The sequence below is a fragment of the Fistularia commersonii genome, chromosome 26 (assembly GCF_037954325.1).
Source record: "Fistularia commersonii isolate RoL2024-O1a breed Wild chromosome 26, RoL_Fcom_v1.0, whole genome shotgun sequence".
NCBI lineage: Eukaryota > Metazoa > Chordata > Actinopteri > Syngnathiformes > Fistulariidae > Fistularia > Fistularia commersonii.
This window is the reverse complement of record NC_141309.1, coordinates 13,651,590-13,670,588: the sequence shown is the minus strand read 5'-3', so window position 1 is coordinate 13,670,588 and position 18,999 is coordinate 13,651,590. Positions and strand designations below refer to the sequence as shown.

At 41.3% G+C, this 18,999-nt stretch overlaps 1 protein-coding gene across 5 annotated transcripts in view; it reads right to left on the bottom strand.

Moving 5' to 3' along the window:
• The window catches only part of ncor2 (nuclear receptor corepressor 2), a 105,823-nt gene that overhangs the window by 8,868 nt on the left and 77,956 nt on the right, over positions 1-18,999 (bottom strand). For 2 of the 5 annotated variants that reach the window (XM_086174404.1, XM_086174403.1), the window contains 21 exons: positions 17,405-17,547; positions 16,793-16,931; positions 15,213-15,636; positions 14,474-14,594; positions 13,795-14,059; positions 11,694-11,858; positions 11,410-11,546; positions 11,149-11,248; positions 10,889-10,999; positions 10,344-10,432; positions 8,480-8,630; positions 8,136-8,285; positions 7,916-8,008; positions 7,386-7,603; positions 6,942-7,287; positions 6,455-6,691; positions 5,994-6,242; positions 1,677-1,829; positions 1,366-1,596; positions 1,101-1,281; positions 615-1,000 (listed from right to left, as the gene is read on the bottom strand). In XM_086174404.1, the coding sequence (XP_086030530.1) occupies positions 615-1,000; positions 1,101-1,281; positions 1,366-1,596; positions 1,677-1,829; positions 5,994-6,242; positions 6,455-6,691; positions 6,942-7,287; positions 7,386-7,603; positions 7,916-8,008; positions 8,136-8,285; positions 8,480-8,630; positions 10,344-10,432; positions 10,889-10,999; positions 11,149-11,248; positions 11,410-11,546; positions 11,694-11,858; positions 13,795-14,059; positions 14,474-14,594; positions 15,213-15,636; positions 16,793-16,931; positions 17,405-17,547 (4,089 nt within the window). The remainder of the gene's footprint in view (positions 1-614; positions 1,001-1,100; positions 1,282-1,365; positions 1,597-1,676; positions 1,830-5,993; positions 6,243-6,454; positions 6,692-6,941; positions 7,288-7,385; positions 7,604-7,915; positions 8,009-8,135; positions 8,286-8,479; positions 8,631-10,343; positions 10,433-10,888; positions 11,000-11,148; positions 11,249-11,409; positions 11,547-11,693; positions 11,859-13,794; positions 14,060-14,473; positions 14,595-15,212; positions 15,637-16,792; positions 16,932-17,404; positions 17,548-18,999) is intronic. The other 3 variants (XM_086174406.1, XM_086174405.1, XM_086174407.1) reach the window with 3 other exon arrangements.

Sequence of the window (18,999 nt, the reverse complement as noted above, 5' to 3'; positions counted from 1 at the left end):
TTTGGTTCGGAGGATGCAGGTGAATAGAAGGGGGGATGCCACATGGCCACATGTTAAATTCAAGTCACAGTCTCTATGAAAAAAAGAGCAAAGAGAAAATAAGCAGAAAAAATGTTCTGCCTTATTGGATATCCAGCTTTCATTACCTTGAAATAACACCTTAAAGGACACTGTGGATATTGCTCTTCAACAAACTGTTTTTTGCAATTTATTTCTTATTCATCCTGTATCCAGCATGTCAACTGCCTCCGCTCATTAATCACAGCCAGCCTGGACCAATATGGACAGACCAAAGGCTTGTTTTTACAAAAGGCACCCTTGGTGGTTCTAAGTCGGCAAAGAAAACGCAAATAATTTTAAAAGTGTAATACTGAAAGACAAAATAAATGCAAATGCAAACGTAAATTGAGCTAATTTAATAGTGCCAACCACTATAGCGTGCAAAAGGGCACAGACTAATAGGGGAGGCTGATGAGGGGGACCCTGGAATCCAAAGCATCTTATCATCAAGTGGGGCTGTTGGCAACAAGCATGCTTGTCTATGGCATCCCTGATTTACATGAAATTTGACACATACGCATTTAGGAAGTTGGCCGCAGTCATGGTGGTCTTACCAAGTGCTCGGAGCTCTTGTTCCTGAATGGACATCGGTTTGTTTTGAATCTTTTCCCTACCAGGTGTGCTGCTTTCTCCGCGGCCAGAAGGGTTATCTGACTGGGGAGGCAGCAGATGTTGTGGTCGGCCTGAAGCCGAGGCATAGGAACCTGGATACATTCCTCCTTGACTAGGACTGGACAGCTTGGGGTCAGATTTACTAGAAGGCCCGTGCTGGTCCTGTACATGCTTGGGTAGACTGCTCCTGTTTTTGTTTCCATCACGACTCTGCTCTTTGGCTGTGCTTGAGTCCATGACAGATGGGTAGGCCTCGGGAGGTATGCCTGTCCTGACCTGTAGGTGGCCAGGGTAGCCTTGATAGCGGGATGACCCAGAGGGTATGGACCTGGCAAGTTATATAAAATAAATAAATAAATAAATAATACATATGTAGAGGGAGGGGGAAAAAAACTGATTAAACTTAATAATAATATAAAATAATTTACCGTAACACAGAGGAATTTGAGTGTTCGACAGAAAGAGTCTTGCCCCCAGTATTGTGCAAGACACTTGGTCTTTGCTGTACATTCTCCTGAGTACGAGGAGACACTGGGGAATGCTGGTGGGTATATGGTTGGGAAGAAGGTCTCACACTACTGCTGCTACTCGACAAGCTATGCTCTGTACCTTAAGCATAGAAACAGGTATTAATGCATATGACAACACTTTGAACTTGCTGAAAGACATAAAAAGAACCCATCTGCTTCATACCTGGGCGCCATATAGGGGCATGTTCTACATTTCCTAGTGAGCCACCCTTTTCTCTGTCACGGTCTCTGTCTCGGTCCCTTTCTCGCTCACGGTCTCTTTCTCGGTCCCGTTCACGCTCTCTCTCTCGCTCTCTGTCCCTCTCCCGCTCTCTGTCACGTTCACGGTCTCTTTCACGATCCCGCTCTGAGGAGGAGGATGTGCCTTGCATCTTGTTCATGTGTGAAGAGCCAACTATTCACAAGACATATGAAAATGATTAAAAGATTCATTTCTTTGTATTGTTAATTTTACTTCTGTGTATTTCATCATACCAGGTGAGATGGGGGAGGTGGTATATGGCCTGCCAGGGAAGGTGGCGCTCCCCCCTGGGATGTATGTTATGCGATCCATTGGGGAACTGCCAGTCCCTGCAGAGGGAGGGACCAGGACAGGTAAGTGTGGCACCTGAGAAAGATCGATGATGCCTGGAGGACAGAAAGAAGGATGAAGAGAAAATGAATAGTAACTTGATATGTATTGGTATAGTGGAAATAACTTGAGGGAAACAAGTACATTCTTATCAGCCTTCAACAGATATCATTCAACTCAGAAAATATCTTTTTAGTTGTTGATTTTCCGTTATTTTTAAATAACAATGTGAGGATAATAAATGGTTGTTGCTTGAGATAAAAGTAAAACTAACTTTTTAAAAAAAATAAAAATGAAGAAACCGTTTGAGCCCTTTTCATTAAATATGGAAAAATGACATATTGCAGTAAAATGGCAAATAAGGGGAAAACGGAGTGGTTGGCCGGCAGGGCTTGCAAGGCCTTCTCTATTAGACAAAAAATATCTGTTTCAATTAAGTATATTTTGTCCATGAACACCAATTAAATAATTCCAAATGGTCTGTCCACATCCTTTCATAGCTTTTCCTCTGGCTGTGCTGCTTCCAGACATGTATTTTCATATGAAAGCATTTAACCAATCACATTTCATCCATTATTTGTTGCCAGGCAGGGTCAAAGTCAAAGAAATCTTTCTGGAGGCCTGCGGAATCAGACTCACAGGTGCTCAAGCAAAAATGAGTGTTGATGAAACCAATGTGTTGATCAAATCTTCAACCAGTCAGATTTTGAGTTGCGACACCAAGGCCTTCTAGAAGGATACAGTAACGTCAGCGTGTCACACGCCCTTTGAGTAGATAGTCAAAGAGTGTACTTGCCAGAGCTAGCAGGCTGCATCTATAGAGTGGCATGGACACAAATATAGTTGTGTTGATATAATACCAAATTTGTCAGCAATGATGGCGGAAGGAAGAGAATAAATTGATGTGATTGCAGATTTATTGTCAAAGCCATTTTCAAGGTGGACTTTTCAAGAAAAGCTGGACATTGTTAAGAAAGGTTGGGCAATTCCAAAGCTAGCAGGCCTGTTACAGCGAGGAAAATGATTTGTCTGTCGCTTTTTGCTAACTAAGACTGAGCCATTTTTTTGGGCAAGCAGGACCTTTCATTTCAAGGGCACATTGAAAGGGTTGAATGATGATGCATAGCCTAACTTTGGCAGCAAGTTAGGCTATGCAGTGCGTGTGTGTGTACACGTGTGTGTGTCTCTGTCCATTAAAAAAAAAAAAAACCCTCACTAACCCAAGCTTACTGTTCTGTATATTTCCTGTGCATCGTGTATTTGCAAGTGTATTTGCAGTCCCTATGTCCTGTATTGTAAGTCGCTTTGGATAAAAGCGTCTGCCAAATGCAGTGTAATGTAATGTAATGTAATGATGAGTTATCTCTGCAATGTAACAATTCTTTATACTGCATTTCTGTATAATTAGATGGTTTTTGTCGCCAGAAAACAGTTTTTGAGGTGTGGATTGATAAATGGAGCACTACTGAAGGCCTGTGTAAAATGTAATGGGGTACCTAAAGGGGCTGCTAGAGAGAGCTACAACTGGGGACTCCCTCGTTCTACTGAGAGACTTGAACGCTCACATGGGCAACAACAGTGCGACTTGGAAGGCCATGATAGGGAGGAATGGCCCTCTAGATCAGAGCCCGAGCAGTGTTTTTTTATTGGACTTCAGTGCTTGTTACAGATTGTCCGCAAAAAAAAAAAAATGTTCAGGTATAGAAGTTCTTTGATTGACCTTGTGGTCATGTTGTCGGACTTGCAGCCACATGGGTAATACTTGGGTGAAGAGAGGGGCGGAGCTGTCAACTGATCACCTCCTGGCGGTGAGCTGACTCCTATGGTGGGGGAGGATGCCGGTCAGACCCAGCAGAAACGTAATGTGAGGGTCTGTTGGGAATGTCTGGCAGAATCCCCTGTCAGAAGAAGTTTCAACTCCCACCTCTAGCAGAACTAAAACAATGTCCAGAGGGAGGCAGGGGACATTGAGTCTAAATGGGCCATGTTCCATGCTTCTATTGTCGAGGCGGTAGATTACGACTGTGGCCGTAAGGCGGTCGGTCCGTATCGGGCTGGCAACCGTCGAACCCACTAGTGGACCCCAGCAGTGAGGGATGCTGTCAAACCGAGACCTATCCGGCCTTGCTGGCCTTTGGGGCTTCGGAGGCTGCTAACCAGTAACGGCAGGCAAAGTGACATTCGGTTTTGGTGGTCACTGAGGCAAAAACTCGGGTGTGGGAGGAGTTTGGAGAGAATGACTTCCGGGGGGTTCAAGGAGATTCTGGTTCATTCACCATCCAGCAGCTCAGGAGAAGGAAGCAGTGATCATTCAACACTGTGTACAGTGAGATTACAGCGCTGCTGACCTCAACTCAAGACATTATAGATCGGTGGAAGGAATACTTCTGAGACCCTCTCAATCCTGTCAAAACACCTTTCAATAAGGAAGCTGGCACACCTATTTCCGGGGCTGAAGTTGCTAAAGTACTCAAAAAGCTCTTCAGTAGCGGTGGATGAGGCCCCAGGGATGGATGAGGTCCGCCAGGTTCTTTGCTATTTCATTACCAAAAGGGGACACAAGCTACTGTGCTGTTTAGAGGAACCATAGCCGGTTTGATTACAGAAGACAGTGCAAGCCGAGCTGAGAGAGAGGGCGAGATGAGGCACTGTCTTAAGGTCATGTGGTCTATGAGGGAATAAGTGGACACATTCTGACTTATGAGCGTGAGTATTCCATACAGACTGATGATACTTCTGGCTCAGATCAATCACCTGAGCTCTTCTTTTTGAGTTGTAGGCATAAGTCCAACATTTGTGAAGTGCCGCTGGATTGGCTGATTGGGATGGTGATCACCCTTTTTTAAAAGGGGGATTGGAGGGTGTGCTCCAGCTACACACTCAGCCTCCCTGGAAAGGTCTATATTCAGCGGTGCTGGAGAGGAGGGTCAGCTGGGTTGATGAACTTCGGACCCAGAGGGAGCAGTGTGGTTTTCGTCCTGGTCGTGGAACAGTGGACCAGCTCTATACCCCCAGCAGGGTGTTCAAGGGGGCATGGGAGTTTGCCCAACCAGTCTTCATGTGTTTTATGGATCTGGAGAAGGCATTCGACTGTATACTGTGGGCAATCCTGTAGGGGATTCTCCAGGAATATGGGGCCCCCGTTATAGCCCCCGTTATAGGGGCTGTCCAGTCCCTTTATGACCGGTGTCATACAGGGACCTTGGTCCGCATGGCCAGTAGCAAGTTGGACTTGTTTCCGGTGAGAGTTGGACTCCACCATGGCTGCCTTTTGTCATCAATTCTGTTCTTACTTTTATAGACAGGATTTCTAGCCGCAGCCAGCTGTCACTGGAGCAGTTTGCAGCTGAATGCATAGTGACCGGGATGAGGATCAGCACCTCCAAATCCAAATCTGTACCAGTCTGTCGTGGTGAAGAAGGAGCTGAGCCAGAAGGCAAAGCTCTCAATTTACCGATCAATCTACATTCATACCCCTCACCTGTGGTCACGAGCTGTGGGTAGTGACAGAAAGAACGAGATTCACGGTTACAAGAGGCCAAAATGAGTTTTCTCCACAGAGTGGCCAGACTCTCCCTTAGAGATTGGGTGAGAAGTTCAGCCATCTGGGAGGATGTTAGAGTAGGATAGCTGCCCCTCTGCATAGAAGAGTCAGATGAATTGGCTCGGGTATCTGGTCAGGATGCCTCCTTGAGGTGGTATTCCAGGCATTTTCATCTAGGAGGAGGCCACAGGAAGACCGAGGACATGCTGGAGACACTATGTCTCCAGGCTGGCCTGGGAACGCCTTGGGATCCCCCAGAACGGCTGGACTATGTGGCTAGGAAGAGGGAAGTCTGGGCCTCTCTGGTCAAGTTGCAGCCCCTGCGACCCGACTTCAGCTAAGCGGAAGAAGATGGATGAATGGATTTTGAGGTACAAAATTACCCATTTGACTAACCTTGTGTGATGCTGGGTTCAATCCTAAGAATAGACATTTATTTAAAGGGTGGAGGACATAAAAAGATGTGTTCATGATATATTCAAGGGTAACAAAGTTAAAGATTTTTTTTTTTAAATAACGGATTCACTGTTAGGTGGAATTTAACATTTTGATCAGGCTTTTTTCTGTTTTGGTTTTGTATCTAGAAAAAAAAACAAAAACAAATAAAGACACAAACAAAACATGTAAACCAAAACGAAGTCACGTATAAAAACATGCATTGTTGTATTAGTCTTACCGCGGGGGGCTGCAGAGTAGGGCAGAGGAAGTGCCTGTTCCCTTGATGTAAGGCCCCGTAACATGTCAGAACGCTGGGCAGCCATTGCAGGTGCTGCAGGCCACTGGTGCATTTGCTGGGAGGTTATGTAGTCATTCAGCAGCGTCTGCCGGTTTTCAAGGGCCGCAGTGTCCGGAAAGCCACGAATGAGGTAGGGATAGGGATGAGGGTACGCTGGGTTGGGGGCAAGATGGCGAGGCAAATAATAGGCTGGGGATAGAGAGGGGTATGTATGTTATTTCATAGACAACTAAACAAATTACATATCAATTACTAAAGTTGAGTTTTTTCATATTGTATCTTTTATCTTTTTTTTTTTAACCCTGATACACAGCCTCTTTCAGGTCATAATACAGCTAAACAGCAGAGTTTTAGACATCACAAACACGTTTCGTCAATTCTTATTTATTTGATAACTGTACCCGGGTCAATGTGGATGCCACGTGGCAGTGCTGCAGGATCAAAAGCTAGAGGGATTTGGCGGTAAACATCTGCTCCAATACCCTGCAGCAGACGCTCATAGGTCTGCTGATCAGCAACCCCTGAGAGCGGAGATTTGGTAGCACTCATCTCCCTGGGAGTTGGTGTGGCTTTGCGCTCCTGAGGTTCTTTCTTACTGGATCCTGAAGGGGGAAAAAGGAAAATTTCATGGATGCCCACTGTGAAGTTAAGAGAGAAATACCTTAAATTGGAGCAGCTTTAGAAAGACAGAAAACTGATCACATAGCCCTATCAAAACCTATCCCACTTACATGTGATACCTGTCATCAAACACAACATACAGAAAATGAAGAGTCACAATAAAAGGGAACTCCACACTGATTCATGTATTTAATATTATTATGGGCTTGTAAACACATTCATGTTTGTTTTGAATTTGATAAAAGTAGCGATTTGTGATACACTCACCATCATGCTGCCTTTGGCTTGCCTCTCTAGACAAAGGGGAGCCACGATGTGATGGCCCTGGGTAAGTGGCCCTTAAGGCACCTTTGTCCTCATAGCTCACTGGGCTATGATGGGCCTTGCCTCCCTGCTCTGAACCCAGAGTAAGAGGAGAAGAGCGGGCTATAGGACTAGCTGTGCTAACTACAGCACTGGGGCGCCCTTTAGGTGGTTCTTCGTAGCGGCCCCTCTCAGCACGCATCTCCAGGTGAGAGGGTGCATTGTGATAAGAGCGTGGCGAGCTGGCAATGATGGAACGGACATCATGGCGTTTCCCAGAACTCCCTGCATCCTGCTTTATTGGTGTTCCCTGAAAAAGAGAAAGGCATCAGTGGAAATGGTTTAAAGACAGATATTTAAATAAAGGAAGAGTTACGTTATTGTCTTATGCATTGTTAGCTTGTGTACCGAAGTGATAATGCCCTCCTTAGCAGGTTGTCTGAGCTCCTCCCTGGGAATAAGGTGAATGGAGCGCCCAGCCTCTTTCACAGTGGGCACCATGGCCTCTCTGCCCTTCATTGGGTCTGACAGTGAGCTAGGGCCACGAGGCGGTGAGCTTTCTCTCTTCATCTGTTTAGGCTCCCTCCTCAAATAACCATCCTGAGGGTCAAGATGGCGAGGTATACCTGAAATGAAAACATAAAAATTGGAATGCATATTCCTTTTTTTGTGGGGGTGGAGAGGAGAAGAAGGGTTTAGATGTATCATATTGTTGATTCATTTTTTTATATCTGCACCTGCTGCTTTTTTGCAGTTGTGGTTAGATGCTAAACAGCATGTTGTTGTCCTTAACTGGTGAATGTGTAATAACAGTAGCGACAATAAAGATGTGTGACAACAATAAAGTTGACTCATCTATTTTCTAGACTCCTAAGAAAACATGAAATTTTGTTATTGGACATTACTACTACGAGAGTTGCATTTAGGAAATAGTTTACCTTGTGAAATGGAGCCACGTATGTGATGAGCTTCTTTGTAAGATGTGTGGTGTGGACTGTCCCTATCATGAGGCATGGCTCGACCAATGAGACCTGAGGTAAAGATAGGGTTGGTGTGGGAGATACCGGACTAAAGTAAAAAAATTGTCACCCTTCATAGGATGAGGCTCACAAATGATTAGATCCAAAACCATTTAGTGAAAATTCAGCTGCCATTTACCTTCACAGTTTGCAGCAGAGAGCGATTCCCTCATGGGAAGCCCTCTGGATATGCCCCCCTCCATGACATCATAAGGACGCTTCAGGCCAAGAATTTCACCAGGCTGCCCAGAGCCCCGGCCTTCTTCTTTAGATGACTGAGAAACTGAGCCTGCAGAGCAGGCAGTGTATGAAGAGGCCAAGAAGAGATAGGTTGAGATGTTATGTTATGGGTGTATTTTAATTCTTGAATGAATTATGTCAGGTGCACTTCACAAATGTTGGACTTATGCCTACAACTCAAAAAGAAGAGCCCAGGTGATTGATCTGAGCCAGAAGTATCATCAGTCCGTATGGAATACTCACGGTCATAAGTCAGAATGTGTCCGCTTATTCCCTCATAGACCACATGACCTTTAGACAGTGCCTCATCTCGCTCTCTCTCAGCTCGGCTTGCACTGTCTTCTGTAATCAAACGGGCTATGGTTCCTTTATACAGCACATCAGCCGGTGTCCCCTTTTGGTAATGAAAAAGCAAAGACCACACTTTGTCAACTCATTGTGAAACTGTAGGTTGAGCTTCATAAATGTGATATTGACTTCTACAGCACTGAAACAATTTGTTCTCTCTTCCAGCAATTACAATAACAGCCCTGTTTGTAACTTTAACATTTTGAAATACTAAAAATAGTAGTAAAAAGCCCTAAAATATTTAAACAAAGAGTGTTTTGAAATGTGGGTACATTTCCAGAAGTAGTAATACAATCAATAAGCTACAGTCAATATGCTGCGCTCTTTAAACCTTGCATCACAGTACTTATTCTTTGTTTGAGACAAATATTGATATTACTTAGATAGATATGAGCGTGAATGGGCAGACTGTTAAGGAAAAGCCACAGAGGAAGCAAGCGGTAAGCTGAGAGTTCAGATTTTCACAAGTAGTGGGGAATTTGGATCTTGAATAAGAGAAATTCTACATTAACATCTGGATGAGTAGAAATGTTTCTTTCTTTAGTTCAATCATCAAATGTGGTGAGTCTCTACAGCTGAGATGATTTTCTATTATGGGTTTTGCTCTCCCTTGTACACCCATCACTATGGGTAGCAGCTCCATAAGAATAAGAATAACTTTATTTATCCTGATGGATGTGATATAACAGAGGGCATGTATATATATATATATATATATATATATATATACACATACATACATACATACATATATATATGTGTGTGTGTGTGTGTGTGTGTGTGTGTGTGTGTGTGTGTGCGCGCGTGTTATGAAGGTAGTTGGTGTGAGAGAGGAAGATGTAGTGTGCGTGTGTGTGTATATATATATATAAATATATGTATACATACATGTGTATATATATATATATATACGTATATATATACACACACACACACACACACATATGTGTGTGTGTGTGTGTGTGTGTGTGTGTGTGTGTGAGACTAGCTAAAACCGGCATCTAGAACAAACAGATCAAAAAAAAAAAAAAAAAAAAAAAAGGACAGCTGCAGTACAGTGTGTACCTGTTGCTAGGCTGACTAGGGCTGCTCCAAGCTATGGTTATGTCACAGCAATGGGGAAATCCTGCGACTACAGGACTTGTTCTGCCTCATGACCGCTTGACAAGTTTGCTTCTCTTACTTTCATTACAGCGAAATGAATGATGGTAGAGTAATAAACATTTGCCACTTTGGTCATTATGGCTTCAAATGGAGGGATGGTGTGCTAAAGTACTGTTAGCCAGCAAAAAAATGTCAAACTATACCCATCCATTCTTAATTGCAATCCTAGGGGAAATATTGATCTGTCTTTTTCAATGAATTTTTGAGAACACTCAGATGTTATTTAAATAAAAAGGAGAACATAGATGATCAGTTGCTTGCTGTAACACACCATTCAACATTGGTCAGCAGAGTAATCAGTGTACTGTCCCAACAGGACTGCGATATCATACTCAGCCTTTTCAAATGATTATCAATTTTCCATCATCAAAGATATATCACCCATTACAGAGAAGGGGCATGTCCACCATTAAACAAAAGAGTTATTTGTACACAACATCTATTAAGCATTATTAAACGCATGAACAAAGAAACATTAAACAACCTAAAAATACACATTACTTCTATTTAGATATTAATTGAACATAACTGGTTGATATGCTGCAATTTTGAAGGATGAAGGACTTCAAATGGTGGGTTATTGATACAAACTAACCTGAGTAATGGAGCCTCCTCGGTAAGACAAAGAATCAGGATGCATTCTGGTCCCTGGTATGCCTTTTGTGATACTACCCCCCTGAACAGCTGGAAAAGGAGCCGCAAAGACAGACGAGTCATTTTTATGATAACTCTTACACAATACTTTAACCTCTGGGGTGACACGATGAGTGTTGATCTTTTTACTCTTGTCATATTTATAGTAAAGAATAGAATTTACAATATTTGAAAGACATCTTAGGGAAAGTTTAAGCTGTACAATTAAGGTGTTATTTCTTGATTTGTTTCAGTTGTTTTCCCACAAACAAATTACTGTCTCTCTTGTTCAGTTCTAATTTAGCTGACACAGAAAAGTACTTTCAGCTTGTCATTCTTAGGAATAACATATTGGTTTTTCATCAAAATTCTGTTTGAATTTTAGCTGTAGTCAAATATGAACATTTATTTTCAGCATATTCTTGAAGCCTGTGCAATTCATTTGGAAAAGGCAGTTTATAGGATCAAAAAATTCAGACATGGCAACAAGTCCAACCCCTCTCACACCTCGTCCTGTAGCATTGTCATGAGGTGCTCCCTGGGTTGATGGATTGTCAGCCTGAGAAGATGAGCTGCGAGGGGATAACTGTTCCTGTTTCACAACAGGAAACGGGCCTCCTGGAATAACGGAAAAATAAAGAATGAAGAGGGAATGACATGTCATTGCAGACTAAAAGACGATCAGACTGTATTAATGGCTGTGGTGGTAGTAGGTAGTAGAAAGAAAAATGGGATTTATTTATTTTTCTGGGGTACAATTTACTCACCAATTTTCCGTTGATCCATCCATGGCAAGCTCATCTGTGCCGAAGGCAGCTTCCCGTGGTCCAATACATGAGCAGGACTGTGCAACTGCACTGGAGTACCCTGAATGAAATTCAGTGATAATTGTCACCACTGACTATATTTCTATAATGAACTCATCAATGCCCTAGTTACATTCTGTCTGACAGAATATTTAGGTACTGCATCATTTGTGTGCTGAATAACAGCACACAGCTCTGGTCTTCATGTGTGAGATACAAGACCTGTGTGATAGAGCCTCCAGGTTTGGTTGAGGAAATAAGAGGGGGTGGCTCAGGCATAATAAGGGGTCTCACTGCTGCCTGCCTCCCACTGTCCAGTGAAAGTCCAGAGAGTGCAGGATGGCCAGCTTGCTGGAAGGCTGGCAGTCAGAGAAGAAAATGAAGAGTATTTTTTTTTTATTGTCATAGAACACCAATGGTAAAATATAGGTTTTGATCAAATGATGACAAAACATGATTTTGGGCCTGTCAATGATTTAAAAAGAACAAGAAAGACAGTAACTTACAGTTGAACTGGAGAAGATGCTGGTCATGACTGATTTTGGCCATGTCTCTTGGGGACATGGGGTATGGTGATAGAACTGGCCGACCCAAGTTAGAGGACCTCATGTCATCAGGGCACAGTGCCTGCTTCTTAACTTCACCGTGTGGAGAAAAAGCCATTGGCTTTTCTGCAACACAAATACACATCTAATTTAGCACAAAACCAGAGAATTCAAATTGAATCGACATATTTTCCAGGTGCTACCATGACCATGATGACGATTTTGTAACCAGTGAGCTTGCACTGGGACACATCACTACAAGTTCCCTTTTGACAAAATCATCATCAGCATTGAAACACAGGATAAATGTGCCACTCCTCAGTCATAATAATATATGTCCTAAAGTGCATAGTTAAAAAACCCTTCTAGTTATGATCACCAGCAGTTTGGGGAAGACATAATTACAAAGGGTATTAATCAAGTTAATGCTCACAGGAGGAAAACTGATATTCTCTTGTTCCCTGATACCAATAAAGGGGCACCAATACGCCAAGGATCATGGCATCCATTTTGCATTGGTAACATTAATGATATAAAAGTGACTCCTATCATGTTTTCCCAGAATCAGTTTTTTTTTCCCCATAGAAATCATGCAGCACCCATGATTTATACAGAGTAAAAGCAAGTTTATGAATTTAATTTATCTAAAAATATATACAAGGGAGACAATGTTATTGTTGCACACTAAAAAGTTTGCAGAGAATCTGATCTTAAATCTGTAAAGTCACAAAATATCTTGTACCATGTTGTCTGACATTTAGTTTTTCCATGCTAACAGTAATTCCAGTGAATCTAAATTCTCTTCTGGGTCAATAACACTACCAAATCATTTATCAGTTCCCTCTTCACCAGTGTCCCAGAAACACTTTAATACCCTAGACACTAGAGAACACAGACTCAAGGTTAGAGCATGAAGCAAAGAACAACTAAGTAAAACTAGATCAATGCTCCTGAATCTGCCTAGTAGGCAGCATTTACTCTGCCGTTATGTGAATTACTTTTCATTAATGAAGGCCTTTTCTTTTTTCAATGATTGTGGAAAATTTTGCTGTAATATTGTGGGTTTGAAAAGTTCTTATTTTATGTATAAATATCCCCCCCCCAATTTTTAAGCAATTTTAAATGTCTTAATGCTTTAACATGTATTAAGCATATTGTAGTAAATGAATAAATAATATTCATTATTTATATAAAGTATACTCACCGTACCTTGCACATTTTAATAAAAACATGAATATACAAAACTGTGTATTATTTGAATAGCTTAGTAGTAAATGTGATGCAAATTGTCACAAATTACTTTTGTGCATGGCACTAAGCCTAGTTGAATAGAATAGAATAGAATAGAATAGAATAGAATAGAATATTCCTTTAATCATAAACTGTGGGGAAATTTCAATAATACAAATTTTATAGACTATATACAGTAGGGGTCCCTGCTCCAAGATCCATCTTTCTATGATTACGGGATCTTTCGTTTGAAAAATGTTGATTCAAATATTGGTTCAGATATTGGTTCAAATATTTATGTGCTGAATCTTGAACACATTTCGCAGGCTGCACTGCTAAAAATTAAAAAAATAAATACATTTTAAAAATCAGCCAAGGTACTTGTAGTAATGAACAAACAATTGCAGATCAGCCATGTTCTATTTTACCAGCATTTTAAATTTAGGCTGTATTGCTCCACCTCGGTCTGACACCTCACAGATTTATGTAAAGCACAAATACTGACTGCTCTTTGATATGCTTAACTAAATTTTTTCTTTGCTGTTTATAATTCTTTTTTTCAACTGCCAATGCATTCTATACGTGCGTGCTTTCCTGTGAATCAGATACTGTTTTAAGTTCCACCTCCTACAACAGAAAATGTAGTCCTGAACCAAAGAGACAAAAACAAAACAGTTGAGACTGTTAGCGCAGTCAGCATTTTCAATGCTATGAAATGATGCTTCTCAAGATAAAAGTTGATAGACCATCAATAGGAGATGTAACTTTATTAGAATTGACCAGCCAGTCAAGTGGATAGGTAATAAAGTGGTTTTGATAAAGGTCGGCCTACCATCTTTGTCACTGGTGGAGGGGCTATGAGGGCGGATGCGAGGGCTGCTGCTATGAAGTGCCTCCCTTTCTCTTTCTATCTGCGTGGCATAAGGCTGCTGTTTGCCAGGCTGGCCTGAAAGCTGTTGCTGCTGCTGTTTGACTTCTTGTGAGGACTCCCCATGAGCCATGGTGATCTGTTGCTGGTACAGTGCCAGTGCATGAGGGGGCAGTGCTGCCTTGACACCCCCACTTCGCTGACTGCCCTGTACAGAAGCTTCTGATACCTTCATAGAATGAGATGGAAACATACAAGTTATGTGCCATGCGCTCACCACACACATGCCCAACAAAAAGCACATATCCAAGCACCATTTGAGATAATGACAAGTTCTTGTTTCTTGGCAAGTTCATGCAATCTCCCCTTTCTAATACTTTTTATCTTATTTAAATATAAATCAACAATTTCACCTTCTGTGCTCTTATCTAGGTAAACAGAAAAAACAGATTATTATTGAAACTATCAAATAGGGGAAAGAGCAGCATGAGTTTTTTTCAGTTGTCAAGCTCAAACCTTAGAGACAGCTTCAAGGTGAAAAGGCTGTGATGTGCTTTATACATCAGTTTTAAGACATGTGAGACAACGGATAAAGGAAAAGCAACCTCAAAATCTTCTAGGAAATATGACGTTTAAGACTCACAATAGGTGGAATGGCAGCAGCACGTTGTTTGAGCTGTTTAAGGTCCATGGGCTTCTGCAGTGGAGAGGATATGACTCCATCATGAGTGTAATTCAACAGGCTTGGCCTTGGAGAAGTAATCCTACACAATGAAAACAGATGTTAGTGGCTATGTATGTGGAATGCCCACTTCAATCTTAAAACACTGGACTTATAAATATGAATTATCAACATCCAAGACAAAAGACCATAAAAAAGCAGCTTCAAAACAACTGAAAATCCATTACCCCATCACAACCATCTGTCAAAAGTACACAATATATACTTTACAACAGCCAGGCATAGAGTCTGAGCCCCAACAACCCAGACGTGCGCACACACAAACACTAATTCTCTTTGTTTGCTTTGGCAGTGAGGGCAGCATTTCCCTGGCTCTGCCAGTACATTCAGTCTGCTGTCATAGGAAAAAAAAATGAACAAATACCATGCAAACAAGACCAATTGCTCCTCCCACAAGCTTTGACACCCATTTCTTGTGGCCCGACTCCCTCACTTAATGACATGCACACACACAATTAATCAAAAGTGCAAATTAAAGTCTCTGGATGATTTTTTTAAAGCAACCTAGACTACATTTAACTTAAAAAAATGAAGTGTAACCAGGCAACTGATGACACTTTAAAGCCCTTTACGCCAAATGTTATGAGGTTTGCTATGGTAAGAGGAGACAGCAAGTACAGCACATGGTCAATAAAAATACCTGTTTTTATCTGTGTTTTCTGGTTCTTCCACTTCATCAGCACTGCAAGTGGCACTGGAGTCACTGTCCCCTTGGGAGCCAGTTTTGGCAGCATGGTCCTTCTTGGAACCCTTGGGGCAAGTCTTGACTTCTTCATTGTCTGTTGTAGGAAGGTTTTTGTCTGTAGCATCACTGGATGGTGGTGGCTGCTCCTTGTTGGGCTCCCCTGCCTCAGTTTTTATCTCCTGCTTGACAGACATGTCAGCCTCCTCCTTGACTGGGGGTTTCTCCTCTCCTGTCTGGCCTATAGCTGACCCAGCTACTTCCTTGTCCCCAGTGTGTGAGTTGGTCTTTGACCTAAGTGAGGTATCCTCCTTAGCCTTGTTATCTTCACCTGAATGTGGTGATGGCAAGCTCTCGGTGTCAGAGCTGTTGTTGGTTCCACCTGGTGGGAACAAAGGATAAAGGGAAAGCTGATCAAAAGACAATGCTGGGAATTAAATTCTTATTTTGTTTATGTTGCTTTTTCCAACTCTGCCCCATCTTTTCCCTGCAACGACCAATTGTTTGAAGTACTACTCTTCTGTTTTAAAGTACTTTCACAGTACTTTAATGAAAATATTTTCAAAAATTGAGATGATGGACAAAGGCCCTCAGGCCTGGGTGTTCTGTTGTTGAGAAGAGGCTATAATAACTACAAAAATACAAGTTAGGATATTCAGGACTACAATGCTTGTCAGTATGGGACACAATTCTTAAAATGTATTTAGCCATGTTGTTCATTTACATACTAATATTGAATGAGGATCCACTAAAGCATTTACATCCTTACTTCCAAAACATTTACCCAGATAGTTAAAACACATCATAACCAGTCTATATTTTTAGTTGAGGCTTTTCAGAACATTTCCTGTCATATTTCAAATAAAATGTTGATAACTGAGAATGTTAAAAATCATGAGGTTAGTGTTGGATAGTGATGAGCAAGAAGAATGTGCTACAGACTTTTCTGAACACGGTATTACTATTACATTATACAATATAACATTTAAATTACAGTCATTTGGTAGACGCTTTTATCCAAAGCGACTTACAAAAAGTGCAATTCAGTCAACGCAGATTCAAAGTACCAGTAGTCTTAAGTCAGAAGTGACCGCTCTACCAAATAGCCATCTTAAAACCATGTACATACATACTTTGATGTTTTTTGTTTTGTTTTTTGTTTTGGTTTGTTTTTTTTTGTTTTTTTTTTGGGGGGGGGGGGGGGCTAAGTGCGATTAGTGAGGTAGTGCTTGATGAAGTGGTATGTTTTCAGGTCATGGCGGAGCTCACTATAAACAGATTGACTTTAAACATCTACAAGTTTTAATACAACTCATGTCATGGTCTCTACAAGTCTTTTAGGTTTTACTGTAGGATCAAGCAGGACAAAAAAATATTCCTCTGTATAGGTATAAAACTCAAATAAGATCTGGTAAAGATTCTCCTCAATTATTAAACAAATGCTGTACTTAAGTGGTAGCAACTCTGTATCAACTGTACTTTTAATCTTTATTCTTTAAGACTTTTCCAACATAATCTTCTGGAGGCTGCTGATATACCTTCTCCATCTTCAGGGGCTTCTTCTTCATTGCCACTGGCCCCTGAACCCTCCATCTCTTCTTCTTCTGCTGCATATGGGGCAGTGGCCTCCTCATTCTGTGGAGCTTTTCCTCGGCGACGAGCTTTTCTCTCCTTCTCCTGAGACAAATGTATGACATCAAAATCCACCGTCACAAACAGATCCACAAAAAACACACTTAAGTCCATTTGACTTAGAGACCTTTTACGCAGAAAAATTAGGCTGTCAAATTGCACAAATTGCACATGGGAAAAAAATACTGATACAGGGGAGTAAATGAACAAACCGCCTTTAACCTAGCAGAACAGGTAGCCATTGCAATAGTGTGGCAGTCCATTCAAAAGACCAACCATGGCAGAATTGTATAAATTCAAATGCTAGAGAAGCAATATGTTAGCCTTGGTTGCATGTAAAAGAAGATAAGCATCAAGAACACTAGGTGGTTGATGGTGAGCACTGTATAATCTCTATAAAAGGAGATTTAGTGGCAGAGACAAAGCTTTTACTACTGAGATTTTAACTTGTTCAGGTTTTTTTTTCCTTTCTTCTAAATTAGAGACTGATCACACCTCTGAATATACAATTTCCTTACCGATTTCATTTTATGCTGCTGCAAAATTTCATCCAGTTTTTGCCTCTTCTTGTAGTTGAAGTAGAAATTCTTGCACTGTGAAACAGTTTTTGATCCAACCATCTTGGCAATGGCTGACCAATTCCTACCATACTGTAGAAGACCTGGAATTAACAGATATACAGACAGAAAGGTTAAGATGCCAGACAGCACCTTTCACAAAATATGGCAAGAGACGTTATCTTGCTTTGTTTAACAGGTCTTTCATACCACTTTGAAACAGTTGTAAGAACTTAGTCAAACTGAGGAAAGGAATATCTTTTTGGCAATTTTGATCAAGCACTAAAAAAAATCAAATATGAGTATCTCTGCGAGTTGCTGTTTCAATAAAATACTCTCACTTAGGATAGCAAGTAAGGAATCCTAAAGAGATTTATTATGTGGCTGCTGGGCAGTCCATCATCCTGATGACATCAATAACTTTCACCATTAGGGTCATGCTGTGTTATATACTGAATGACTATGATGTGACCCAATTACAAGAAATCCTGGCCTATGAACCAGTCAACCACATGACTGTGCCTTACACAAGAGTACAGGGACCTGCTTGGCCAGGGCTGTGATACATCAGCCTGTCATGATGCAAACTCCGAATGCCTTCTAAAACAAAAATAAAGACAGAGGGAGAGCAAGACAGAGAGACCAAGAGATGGAGAGCAGTATATGTGTATGTGCAAGCGAGTGCCAGAGACAGATAACATGGAATTTACTCTGGTGTTTCCCCTGCAAGACTCTGTTGTGAGCTAAAAGCAGCTCATTAACAGTGTGTTCTGTAAGAGGCTTAACCTACACCACCCACTTGTTTCCTGTGCCAGTCTAAGAGGTCAAAGCAGCAGGGTAGCCTTGCAAGTTATTGAAGGGGGATGTTTTTAACAGGCAAAGAGCTAAATAGACAAGGGAACAGAAGACTTTGTATCTCATCATTTGACAGAGGCTGTACAGTTCAGCTTTGTCATTTCAAGATTATCATTTTGACTAACATTTTTTTTTCTTCAAATTGTAATAATTAAAGTTAACAGTATCATTAAAACTGGCTCAGTTCATTATTGTATAGGATAAAATTCAGAAAAGTATAAATGGATGTAGGTGTTTTCATGATCAAGATATAAGTTGAATGACAATATGTCATCAAAAAGTGGATTTTTAACTGATATTGTCAGTTAATGCCAACATAAATGTACAAGAAAGCCACTGATAAAACACTTGCAAAATGATGCTAAAAAATTATGCATCACCCAGTGAAAGTGAGAATTTATTAATGCATCCATTCAAAAATGGCAACGACAAGTCTAAGTTGTCTTCAAGTCTGAGCCAGTGGAGTCTAAATGCTACTGTGCAGCTATTACACATCAAGTGTTAAAGTGGAGTTATTACAGCTGAAATATTAATTGCTACTATCAAACGCACTGTGAATAAAATCTCTAAGGAAAAAAGATAACTATCAGCCTGACCTGTTCCAAGTGGACAGGGGAAACATGAGCAGTGCCTATTAACCTTTTACAGACATCTCACATGAGAAGAGGAAAAGACTGACTGTAAGGCACTCTCCAACCTGC